Source organism: Heliangelus exortis, chromosome Z (assembly GCF_036169615.1).
Source record: "Heliangelus exortis chromosome Z, bHelExo1.hap1, whole genome shotgun sequence".
Taxonomy (NCBI): domain Eukaryota; kingdom Metazoa; phylum Chordata; class Aves; order Apodiformes; family Trochilidae; genus Heliangelus; species Heliangelus exortis.
In genome coordinates, this window is record NC_092454.1 from 72,917,218 (window position 1) to 72,929,249 (window position 12,032).

At 42.5% G+C, this 12,032-nt stretch overlaps 1 protein-coding gene across 1 annotated transcript in view; it reads left to right on the top strand.

Moving 5' to 3' along the window:
- Window positions 1–11,327, top strand: part of RHOBTB3 (Rho related BTB domain containing 3) — a 29,386-nt gene extending 18,059 nt beyond the window's left edge. The window contains exons 7-12 of the mRNA XM_071731687.1: window positions 2,172–2,284; window positions 3,620–3,731; window positions 5,905–6,078; window positions 7,258–7,424; window positions 9,318–9,414; window positions 11,150–11,327. Of these exons, the coding sequence (XP_071587788.1) occupies window positions 2,172–2,284; window positions 3,620–3,731; window positions 5,905–6,078; window positions 7,258–7,424; window positions 9,318–9,414; window positions 11,150–11,265 (779 nt within the window). The 3' untranslated portion in view covers window positions 11,266–11,327. The remainder of the gene's footprint in view (window positions 1–2,171; window positions 2,285–3,619; window positions 3,732–5,904; window positions 6,079–7,257; window positions 7,425–9,317; window positions 9,415–11,149) is intronic.
- The last annotated feature ends 705 nt before the right edge of the window (window positions 11,328–12,032 follow it).

A 12,032-nucleotide genomic window follows, 5' to 3' on the forward strand; every position in this document is an offset into this window, starting at 1 on the left:
TGGTGTCTGTGGTGTCACCCTGAGGAACCCATCCCTAGTGTTGGTGTTGGTGTCAACCTGAGGAACCCTTCCCTGGTGTTGTGGTTTGTGGTGTCACCCTGGGTTTTGAACGTCTCCAGAGAAGGAGACTCCACAGCCTCCCTGGGCAGCCTGGGCCAGGGCTCCCTCAGCCTCACAGTGTAAAGCTTTTTCTGACATTTCTGCAGAACCTCCTGTGCTCCAGCTTGCACTCACTGCCTCTTGTCCTGTCACTCCACATCCTGGCTCCATCCTCCTGGCTCTCTCCCTTGATGTATTTATCACCATTGCTGAGCTCCCCCCTCAGTCTCCTCCTCTGCAAGCTGCAGAGCCCCAGCTCCTCAGCCTTTCCTCTCCAGGAGATGTTCCACTCCATCCTCTTGCTCACTCTGCTCTGGATTCTCTCCAACAATTAATTCCCTGTCCTTCTGGAACTGAGGGGCCCAGAACTGGCCACAATATTCCAGCTGTGGCCTCCCCAGGGCAGAGCAGAGCAGAGGGGGAGCGGAACCTCTCTGGACCTCCTGACCACCCCCTCCTGATGCCCCCCAGGTGCCATGGGGCTTCTTGGCCACCAGGACACATTGTTGGCTCGTGGGCATCCTTCCATCCAGCAGCAGCCCCAGGGCCCTTTCCCCTCTCTGCTCTCCCACAGCTCAGTGCCCAGCCTGTCCCTGTTGATGCAAATTGAATGTACAGCACGGGCCCTGATGGATGCACCCAGAGTGCTGAGAGAGGTGGTGATGGCATCACTCTACCACTCTCCAGCATTTTCCTTCTCAGCTTTGAGAGTCTGTGCCTGAAGCACCAGTGCTGCTGGCAGTGTTTATTTCTCAGTTCTTGTCCATTTGAAGTCAGACCCACTACATTATATCATGTGAAGTTTCTGCATGGTTTTCTTGTAGTTCATTAGCAGCTGAGCTCATGAACAGCTGAGTTGTTCAGCTCAGTCCCCAGCCTGTCCTGGTACCTGGGGTTGTTCTTTCCCAGGTCTCAGACTCTCTCTCCACTTGTTGCCCTTCTTGTAGTTCATGAAATTTCTCCCTGCCCAACTCTCCAGCCTGTCCAGGTCCCTCTGGATGGCAGCTCAGCCTCCTGGGGTGTCAGACACTGCTCCCAGCTTTGCCTCAGCAGCAAACTCATCACTCTGCTCCCTCACCCTGCTCATCAGTAACTCCAGTGAATAGGACTGGTCCCAGTACTGACCCTTGAGGGACTGCACTGGAAACAGACTTCCAACTGGACTCCATCCCCTTGACTGCCCCTCTCTGGCTCTGTCCTTCATCCAGCTCCCATCCACCTCACTGCATGACCATCCAGGACACACTTCTTCAGCTTGGCTCCCAGGATGCTGTGGGAGATGCTGTCAAATGCCTTCCTGAAATCAAGATATATTTTCTGGAAACTTTTTTCTTTTATCCCTCATGATTATGGTGAACAACATGAAAGAGGCCCTTGGCCTAGATTTAATTAAACAAGTTGTTGTTCTAGGTCTGAAATCAAGCCCAATATATTCCTGCACAAAGTCCATAGTTAGTATCAACAACATTCACATACTTCACAGAAAACCCCCACCTACTGTTTTAAGTTGTTCCAAGAAAGCTATTGAGACACTTGCAGGAGAAAATCATGGCTTTTGTCTCTGCAAGGAATGGAAGAAAGCAACAAAATTCCACTGCAGACCTTGCACTGTGTGTAGCTATCAGAACCATTCAGAAACTCAGCTGTGCATGAAGCTTTTCTGGCTCAAGAGACCTGCAAAGCACTGCAGACAGCAGTATGAGCTGAAGCTAAAGGACTTCTGAAAAGATTGATATATTTAGTCCTAATAGTCCTACATTTAGTTCTTGTTTTCCCCTTTTTTTTTCTGAATGTCTACCTGCAGTATGTGGTGATTAGCCTGGAGGGAGCCCAAAAACCCATTTTGAAAGCACAGAGAGAAGGTGGAGATGCCTTGATCTGTCTGTGCTTGGCCACATCATTATAAAAGGACCATGGAATTCTTGACTGTGCAAAAATTGCATCTTGCCCTTCCTAACCAAAAGATCTGGCTGATTTATGTGCCAAAAATAGAGTTTATTCAAGATGTTTGGCATTGATGCCTGCTGAGACCTTGTTGATTTCTCACCCAGCTTTGCCTGGTCTTGTGGCAGGTGCTTTCCAGTGGGAACAACTAGAAGAGGACATAAAAGAGAAGCTGAAGGATCTAGAAAAAACTGAACACGTGCTTGAGAAAGTTAAAAGTATCCTGAACACTCCAGGGAAGGTACATCTAACTCTCGTGGGGTAACTGTTGGTTTCTTAAGTCTTTGGGAAATAGTTTTGTAGATGTGGTTTCCTCATTTGTTTTAAACTCAGTTTGGTTCATGCACTGGCCAGTGGGTTGTTCAGAGGTGGGTACACAAGAGAAACACAGAGCTGCTGAAGAATTTAATTAGTGAAAAGCACACAAGTTGGTCTCCTAACAGGATTACTTATGTTCCTGGCTGCCCATGTTGGTTGTGTGTTGCTGATTCTCATGTAATACTCATGTAATACTTTGCTTTCCTGGATATATGCTAAAAGTTATATTTCTGCAGTAGAGTTGGTTTGCCTTATAGATGTTGTGATGTGGAGATCTGTAGTTTGATATATTTAATTCAGATGATTTCACAGTAAAATTTAATCTATGTTACATTATGTTAACAAAGGGTTATGATATAGAATTAATTATAACAGCCATTTGCTGGTAGAGCATAGAAATTCCCTGGTACTATAGAACGTGCACAAATCTGTAAATTTAAATGGGAAATACACTGTCTTGAGTTGAAACAGCAGGAAGATTAAAAAGCTTCTTAGCTGTTTCAAGCTTCTGATCTCTCAGCTGTAGGCTTGCCAGTCTTAAGTATCCAGAGATAAAACATTCTTAGGGCTGGACTTACAAAGTCCTGAAAGCTGTGAAGGTAATAAGCCTGAGTTATTGGTTTTGTTTCATTTGTGGTATTGTTATGCCTTCAGGATGCCTTTATTTCACAATGAAGAGTTTTCCCTCAGAGGCATAGAAATGAACTGGGTTTTGAGGTTTGTTTTTTTTTCTTGACAGAATTAAAAATTAATTAATGAGTTAGGTAAGATTTTTGTCATCATAAATATCAACCTTACCTGATTTTCATTTATCACAATCTGGAATATTGGTTTCTTTGCTGTTTGCTTTGGTAGCTTCACATTCTGTTTTTAAGGCCAGAAAAGGAAAACTGGTTGGGAGTACAACGTGATGGAGGGTCTTGACTTTCATGTGCCTGGATTATTGTTGGAGAATCCTGTGCTGAGGCCTGAGAGCTCATCTGTCCCCTGTGGAGGGGCAGTACCAAGGCACACACAACTTTTGGGTGCTTTGCCTGTCCCCTCATAGCCCTCAGATCTTTGTGTTCTGGCAGCTTTGGGTCTGAGAAGAAGAGGAGGAGGAGGAGGAGAGGAACATGAAAAGGAGAGCAAAAGGCTGTTGTTTAGTTTCCTCATATAAATGATGGCTTGTAGCCATGTTTGTGGGTTATGTTTGGGTTTTTTTTAAACATATAAATACGTATATATGTCAGTGTTTTATCAATTATTTCCTTTGCAGCTCAGCACTGCAAAGGACTGCAGGTCTCATCAGATGAAACGTGTGTGCAGCACCTCTCTCAGGCTGTTCTTTAATACTCCTGTCCTAGCTGATGTCATCTTCAAAGTACAAGGTATGGTCCCTCCCTGCCCCCCACGTTTTTCCCTGATGCAGGAGAATGGGGAGTGGAGGAGCCTGGGAATGGGAGGTGGAATTGGGATTGGGAAAATGGGAGCTTTTGCTTCAAAATCAAGAGCATGCTGATGTGTTGCTCTGGCCATGGAGAGCAGTGGCTTCCAACACCTCTCTCCCTGTGGAAGTTTCACAGTGGTTCCCTCTCTCTAAACCCACTGGAGATCCAGCAAGATGAGGGATGTGCTGCAGGAGGGGCCCCTGCAGCCCCATAGCACCAGGGCTAGGCCAGGAATCACATCACAGGGGATGGAGATTTTCATTTCAATTTTTTAAGCATCGTTAAGGTTGGAGAAGACCCCTGAGATCATCAAGTCCAACCACCAAGCCAACATCCCCAGCCAATAAAACATGTCCTGGAGTGCCACATCCACGTGTTTGTGTGAACCCCTCCAGGGGTGGGGTCTCCACCACTGCCCTGGGCTGCCTGGGTCACTCTTTCCATGAAGAAATTGTTCCCAAACTCCAAATGAACTGGGTTTTGAGGTTTGTTTTTTTTTCTTGACAGAATTAAAAATTAATTAATGAGTTAGTCAAGACTTTGTCATCATAAATATCAACCTTACCTGATTTTCATTTATCACGATCTGGAATATTGGTCTGGTTGCTGTTTGCTTTGGTAGCTTCACATTCTTATTTTAAGGCCAGAAAAGGAAAACTGGTTGGGAGTACAACGTGATGGAGGGTCTTGACTTTCATGTGCCTGGATTATTGTTGGAGAATCCTGTGCTGAGGCCTGAGAGCTCATCTGTCCCCTGTGGAGGGGCAGTACCAAGGCACTGAACCTCCCCTGGTGCAACTTGAGGCCATTTCCTCTCATCCTGTCACCAGTTCCCTGGGAGTTGAGGCCAACCCCCATCCTACTACAGCCTCCTTTCAGGTAGCTGTAGAGAGCAAGAGGGTCTCCTCTCAGCCTCCTCCTCTCTAGACCAAACAACCCATCACCTGCTCCTCCTAAGAAATTAAATACAGCAATTAAAATGCAGGGGGAGGAAGCGTCGTGTGGTTTTGTGACAGTAAGAACAAGATGTTCAGATGCTCAGGGGATTTGTCCACACCCACCCTTCATGCAGAAATGTCCTTTTAGGGTTAGACAATCATCTAATTATTCACAGTTTTAAATCCCAGAGCCAAATCTGAAGCCTAGATCCCTCAAGTGTAAGCATGCACGGGCCAGCAGATTCTTTCTAGATGTTCTGTTTAATATGCAGAAAAAAAAAAAAGAACTTTGGAAAGGAGAGCAAGATGCTGATGGCTGAGTTTAGTGATGTGAAGAGTTCATCTCAGTGTCCTGCTGCAGAGGGAGGCTTAGTGGGAAGGTGATGAAACCATGCCACCACTACATGTTCTACAACAGCAACAGCAACAAAATTGCTGCCATTTAAATATTTCTTTTTAAAGAAAAAGAAAAAAGTGGTTATGCACTACTGAAATATGAACTGGTTTTTCCTAATGTTTCATAAATCTTCCAAGCTTTTTCCCCTAATTCATCAGCCACCATAATTATCAAAATTAAATAAATGTGAGTGGTAGCTGATAGGTTTAGTCTTTTTCAGGTAAACACGTTTTTAAGTCTTCAACTAATAATTTGGATATTGGGAGCTGCTTTGAGCTTTCTGGTTTATTTGGGAGCCATAGAAAGCCTGACCCTTTATGGCTGTGTAAAGACTCATAATGTGACTAGATCTCCTAATTTATTGGTAAATATCCAGTGGCATGCATGTACAGCACTGCATCCACGTTTAACATCACACCTGCAGCACCAGCAGCAGGTTACCATCATAAATTTGGATTTTTTTGTTGTTGTTCTGGGGTTTTGGGGTTTTGTTTTTTTTTTTTTTGGCTTGTCTGGTGGCTGCAGGGCAGGTGTGAACATCTTGGCTGGTGTGAAATGAGTGTGTCATTAATTACCAGCCTGGATGCAGTTGAACACTCTGAAATTGTATTAAGTCAACATCCAGTGAAAGGAGTAGTTTTTTTGGGGTGTTATTTGTTTCTTCTAAGAAAATGTGAGCTGTAAAATCAAGGTGCAACAGTGTGTCTGAAATAACCAGATTTTTGTTTGTTTATTTATTTATATATTTAAATTTTTTTTTTTGCCTTGCATCCTGCAGGTGCCACTGTACCAGCCCACAGAGCAGTCCTGGTAGCTCGCTGTGAGGTGATGGCAGCAATGTTTAATGGTAATTATCTAGAAGCAAGCAGTGTTCTGGTTCCAGTGTATGGGGTGTCCAAAGACACTTTCCTCTCCTTTCTAGAGTATCTTTATACCGACTCCTGCTGCCCAGGTAAGAAAATTTTAAAATACACCTATGTCTGGTACTAATATTTCTGCAGTGGGGTGTTGGTAGAGAGCAGTGTAGCAGCATGTATTTCATTTTAAAATGCCAATTTTCATGAGTTATGAAGGAGGGAACTTGCTAATATTGTGCTGTAAAAAATAAGAAAAAAACACCTCAGTTTTTACAAAGTAAAACCAACTGGAGGCAGAACAAATAACACAGTTTTGTGCTTACACAGCAAGAACTGTGAAGTTTAATTTCTGTCCCATTACAGTATTTTGAGTTTTGTTTCTACATCAGAACAATACTGCTTTCTAATCTTATGCCTGGGTTTTATTTCAAAGCTGTTCTTTTGTTTAGCATATCCTGTGTTCAAGTGTAATGAGCAAGGGTAAATTGCAATACCTGATTTATAATTGCCAGAATATTGTGTTTGTACCCATGGATAACTCATCTGTATGTAAAGCCAGAAAAAAAAATGCATCAAATGGACTTTGTGGCAAGAAAAGTTGAGCTAAAGTAATCTTTCTGCCTTAACTTTTGTCTTTTTTAATGAGAAGAAAAATCTGTGTACTGAATGAGAAATATGATTTAAATACAGATAATTTTCATTTGAATGATGTATTTTTGTTGTGGTTTTCTTTTTGTTTGGTTTGGGGTTTTTTAAGTAATTCTACCTGATTCTCCTTGTTCCTCTTTTCAGTCTGCCTATCATTTCCTTGCCCATCAGTTTAAATATGCAATCACTGTATCATATTTTTTAAAAAATGAAGTTGCTCCATCTTCTCATTGACCTTCTCCTTATGCTTTCTCCTGATTGTCTCACAGAATTACTTGCTTGAAAGAGAAGCTAGGGAATTAAATCTTCTTATTAATCATAATTTTAAATAGACCAGCACCACTTGTCTCAGCATCCTCAAGACAGAGCATATTGATTTACTGCACTTGCCCTCTAAAAAGCTCTAACTTCTCTTTCCTGTTAATTGCATAGATTAGCTGTGGAAAAAGAGAGTGATGTAGCAAACTTACAATGGTAATAATGAAAATGAAAGAAGGTGATTAACAAGCAGCTTGATTTGTTAATTGCTACGTGTTCAAAAGTTGTGAAAAGAGATCGCTCTGGAAAAGAAGAAGAAGAAAAAAAAATTAAATGCCTGTAATTTCTCTTTTTTTCTCCCTTTTCAGCCAGTATTCTCCAGGCTATGTCTCTGCTGATCTGTGCAGAGATGTACCAAGTCATGAGGCTCCAGCACATGTGTGAGCTCTACATCATCACCCAGCTCCAGAGCATGCCCACCAGGGAACTGGCATCCACCAGCCTCAGCATTGTTAGCTTGCTCAAAAAAGCTAAGGTATGGGTGGCAGCTGGTAAATAAAAATAGGTATTTTGACCCTAATTCATGGGATTTGCTTCCTAAAACAAAATTGTTGATTTTTTTTTTTTTAAGACCTTAATAATTTCCCTAATCCAGCCTGTGGATTAGGGATGTCTGGTGGTACAAGGCTGGCTTAAATGAGGTTTTTTTATTGCACCGTGTGATGTTGCACCACGTGCTGTTTTCTTCATTGGGGACTTTTTGCATTAATTCAGCTCAATTGCAACATCTGCCAGAAAAGGTGTGTTTAAGGCAGGTGGAGCTGCACTGCTCCCCACTGAGACAGAATGAAAAGAGTGTTCCATGCAAGTGGCAGAGGAGATCTAACCTGATGGAGTATTGTTGGGAAAAGGTTAAAAAGCATGAAAATGAAAAGATTAGAGGCTGGGAAAAAAAATATAAATTTTTAAAAAAGGAAAAGGAAAAGGAAAAGGAAAAGGAAAAGGAAAAGGAAAAGGAAAAGGAAAAGGAAAAGGAAAAGGAAAAGGAAAAGAAAGAGAAAAAGAAAAAGGAAAAGAAAGAGAAAAAGAAAAAGGAAAAGAAAGAGAAAAAGAAAAAGGAAAAGAAAGAGAAAAAGAAAAAGGAAAAGAAAGAGAAAAAGAAAAAGAAAGAGAAAAAGAAAAAGAAAAAGAAAAAGAAAAAGAAAAAGAAAAAGAAAAAGAAAAAGAAAGAAAAAGGAAAAGAAAGAGAAAAAGAAAGAGAAAGAGAAAAAGAAAAAGAAAAAGAAAAAGAAAAAGAAAAAGAAAGAGAAAAAGAAAGAGAAAAGGGAAAGGAAAGGAAAGGAAAGGAAAGGAAAGGAAAGGAAAGGAAAGGAAAGGAAAGGAAAGGAAAGGAAAGGAAAGGAAAGGAAAGGAAAGGAAAGGAAAGGAAAGGAAAGGAAAGGAAAGGAAAGGAAAGGAAAGGAAAGGAAAGGAAAGGAAAGGAAAGGAAAGGAAAGGAAAGGAAAGGAAAGGAAAGGAAAGGAAAGGAGAAGAGAAAAAAGAGAAGAGAAGAGAAAAAAGAGAAGAGAAAAAAGAGAAGAGAAAAAAGAGAAGAGAAGAGAAGAGAAGAGAAGAGAAGAGAAGAGAAGAAAAGAAAAGAAAAGAAAAGAAAAGAAAAGAAAAGAAAAGAAAAGAAAAGAAAAGAAAAGAAAAGAAGAGAAGAGAAGAGAAGAGAAGAGAAAAGAAAAGAAAAGAAAAGAAGAGAAAAGAAAAGAAAAGAAGAGAAAAGAAAAGAAAAGAAGAGAAAAGAAAAGAAAAGAAGAGAAAAGAAAAGAAGAGAAAAGAAAAGAAGAGAAAAGAAAAGAAGAGAAAAGAAAAGAAGAGAAAAGAAGAGAAAAGAAGAGAAAAGAAGAGAAAAGAAGAGAAAAGAAGAGAAAAGAAGAGAAAAGAAGAGAAAAGAAGAGAAAAGAAGAGAAAAGAAGAGAAAAGAAAAGAAAAGAGAAAAAGACAGTAAAGACAGTAAAGACAGATTTGGAAAGCAAAAGAGGAAAATTCAGCATGGATGTTTTACAAGTGTCAGGCAGGATGCTGGCTTGCATGAGCAGGATTTTGTGGAAAAGAGGAGGCAACAAAACCCCAACATACCATGCTCCTTATCTCCCTCCTTCTGAAGCTCTGCTGCTGTGCAGGACACAAGCAGCTCCATGGCTGATGCCCAAAGGACCCCCAGGGTTGGGTCAAGCCCCTGGGGGGGGAGTTTGTCCTTGTTTTTTTGGGTTTCCATCTGTTTACATATTTCCATCAGTGACTTTCTCTTAGGTATTTCCTGCAGCCAAGACTTCCTTTAGCAAACTGCTGTGTTGGCAGTGGAACTCTGAAATATTTTGACATGTGAGGGGTGGTTGTGGTTTAGCCTCAAGTGTTGTTTGTGTTTCCTCTCTTCCCACAGTTCCACAATTCTGATTGCCTTTCAACTTGGCTTCTTCATTTTATTGCCACCAACTACCTCATCTTCAGCCAGAAGCCTGAGTTTCAAGATCTTTCAGGTAATTCATCAGTTGCTTTCAAAACATGAAGTGTTTTCTCAGTGCTCCTTAGATTAGGAGCAAGGTGGTGGACAAAACTGCTTCTGCATGAGAAGACAAAGAGGACTTTTTCAGGCTGTACAACCCAGTTCAGCCCAGCTGGAGCTGGAGGGAGGGCTCAGCACCCTTCCTTGCAGCAGAGCCAGCAGTCCCATCCCCTTCTCTTTTGGGTCCTGTGCCAGGTTCCCTCCTGTACCCAAATCAACTGGGGCAGTTTGGTCACCCCGTGTTAACCCTTCCACCTGATCTATGTAATTTGGTTTAGTTTTGTGCATTTTAGCCCAGGTAGTAGCTCACTTCTGGTATCTGCTCCCTGAGGGTTCTTCTTTGAGGAAAATAAGATTCTTACAGTACTCTCCAGCAGACCTCATAAAATCAAATAACAAATGTGCATTCAAGTAAATAAACCCAGATTCCTCCAGGGAACTGATACTTATTTTCCCAAACTGTGCTTTTTTTCCCTGAAATACAACTTTTTGGTAATTTCTCCATGTTGCCCACAGGTTTTTAACCACCCTGGTGAGGGTGATCTTGCAGCTCTTTGACCCCATAATCCACATTCAGACTGCTAGAGAGGAGGCAAAGAAGGAGATTGTTCTTATCAATGTCCCAGAGCTCTAGTTTGGCCCAAGGTGCATTAAAAATCCTCTTTAATTACTGCATTAAAGGTTCCTCATTAGCAGGGCTCATGCACATCCCTGTGATGATGGGTGGCTTTGTAACCCTCATGAGTAAAGGAAGGAGAGCTTGTTGGGACCTGGAATTTGTGATTCCACTTGGGCATCATCTGAGATGTCCCTTTTGTACAACCCCTCTGGATTTAACAGGAAGGACCAGGGAATCCAGGGTCTGCTTTTCACCCCTTCCTGCTGGCTCAGGTGTCAGGGGGGGTTTGGGCACACTCTGTGGCATCTTCCTCCTGACACATCCTTGGTCTTGACCACCCTGAGGTTCTCCTGCAGCTGCAGGAATGAGGTTGTGCTCCCCAGCTGGTGTAGGTGGCCTCTTGGTGAAGCTTAGGATGCCTGCAGGGCTCAGTCTGGGCACTCACACACCTCCTTATTAATTTTCCAGTTCCCCAGTGGGGTGATCAGTTTATCCATGTGGCTTATTAGGTGTGCTTTTAATAGTTTGCTGCTGTGGGAAGTAAAAATGATGCTCAGAACAAGATGGTATCTAAATAACACGGCTGAAATCTCTGCTGCGTGGTTTTGCCAGTGACAAAAGGTGAAAAGAAAAAAGCCATCAGCAATAAGGTCTTGCTGAATCCTTAATTGCTCTCCTTCCCTTTTTTCTTCTGTGATGATCTGCAGGCAAAGGTTTGGCTGGGGTGCCTTCCTCTGTAGTGCTGCAGCACAGGAAGGTCCTTGAAAGATCTGGTTATTTTCTGAGGATAAAGTGTTTCATCTTTAGGATACTCCCTCTCCCCTCTTTAATTTAAAGTTTGAGGGCTGTATGGGGTTTTGTTTGTTTTGTGGCTTTCTTGTTTTTGTCTGTTGTTTTAATTTTAATTTAGAAAGTTATTTATTGCTGAATTAATAGCAAGGGAACTTTTAAGATCTTCACTGCAGTGGGGTCTGGGCATGATGGCCAGCACTCATCTTTACCTTCCAAGCTGCATTTCCCTTGTTGTTTTTTTTTTTAAAAAAGACTTTCTGCTGGTGCCTTTGTGTCTGTGACCCCTTGTTTCCCCCAGGGGAGGATCGAGCTGTTGTGGAGAGGCACCGGTGGCCGCCCAGCCTCTACCTGCAGCAGCTGGCAGAGTACCAGAGGCACCTCCAGAGCCGGGGCTCACACTGCTCCATCCTCTAGGGAGCAGGAAAAGGGCTCCTGGAGCAGGGAACTGCAGCCAGACACTACCCCCTGGAGCTCAGTGTGCCCTGCGGGGCTGCACTCACTGCTGCTCTGGCTTTTGGGTAACAAAACACTGTTTTCTTTCTTTCTTTCCTTCTTTTTTCCTTCTTTTTTCCTTCTTTTTTCCTTCTTTTTCCTTCTTTTTCCTTCTTTTTCCTTCTTTTTCCTTCTTTTTCCTTCTTTTTCCTTCTTTTTCCCTCCTGTCTTCCTCCTGTCTTCCTCCTGTCTTCCTCCTTTCCTTCCTCCTTTCCTTCCTCCTTTCCTTCCTCCTTTTCCTCCCTCCTTTTCCTCCCTCCTTTTCCTTCCTCCTTTTTCTTCCTCCTTTTTCTTCCTCCTTTTCCTTCCTCCTTTTCCTTCCTCCTTTTCTTTCCTCCTTTTCTTTCCTCCTTTTCTTTCCACCTTGTCTTTCCTCCTTTCTTTCCTTCCTCCTTTCTTTCCTTCCTCCTTTCTTTCCTTCCTCCTTTCTTTCCTTCCTCCTGTCTTTCCTTCCTCCTTTCTTTCCTTCCTCCTTTCTTTCTTCTTTTTTCTTTCCTTAAATCCTTGAGAAACACATCATGGAGATTTATTTCAAGCTCAAGGGTTTCACAGCCATGGGGATTCACTCACAGTGTCATCATTTTGTTGGTTTTCATGGTCATTTTTGGCTGCTTGGGCAGCATCTGTTGAGAATGGAGGTTCTGGTAAATCTGTGTACAACAAGAGCACAGCAGCAGTGCAGAGAGACT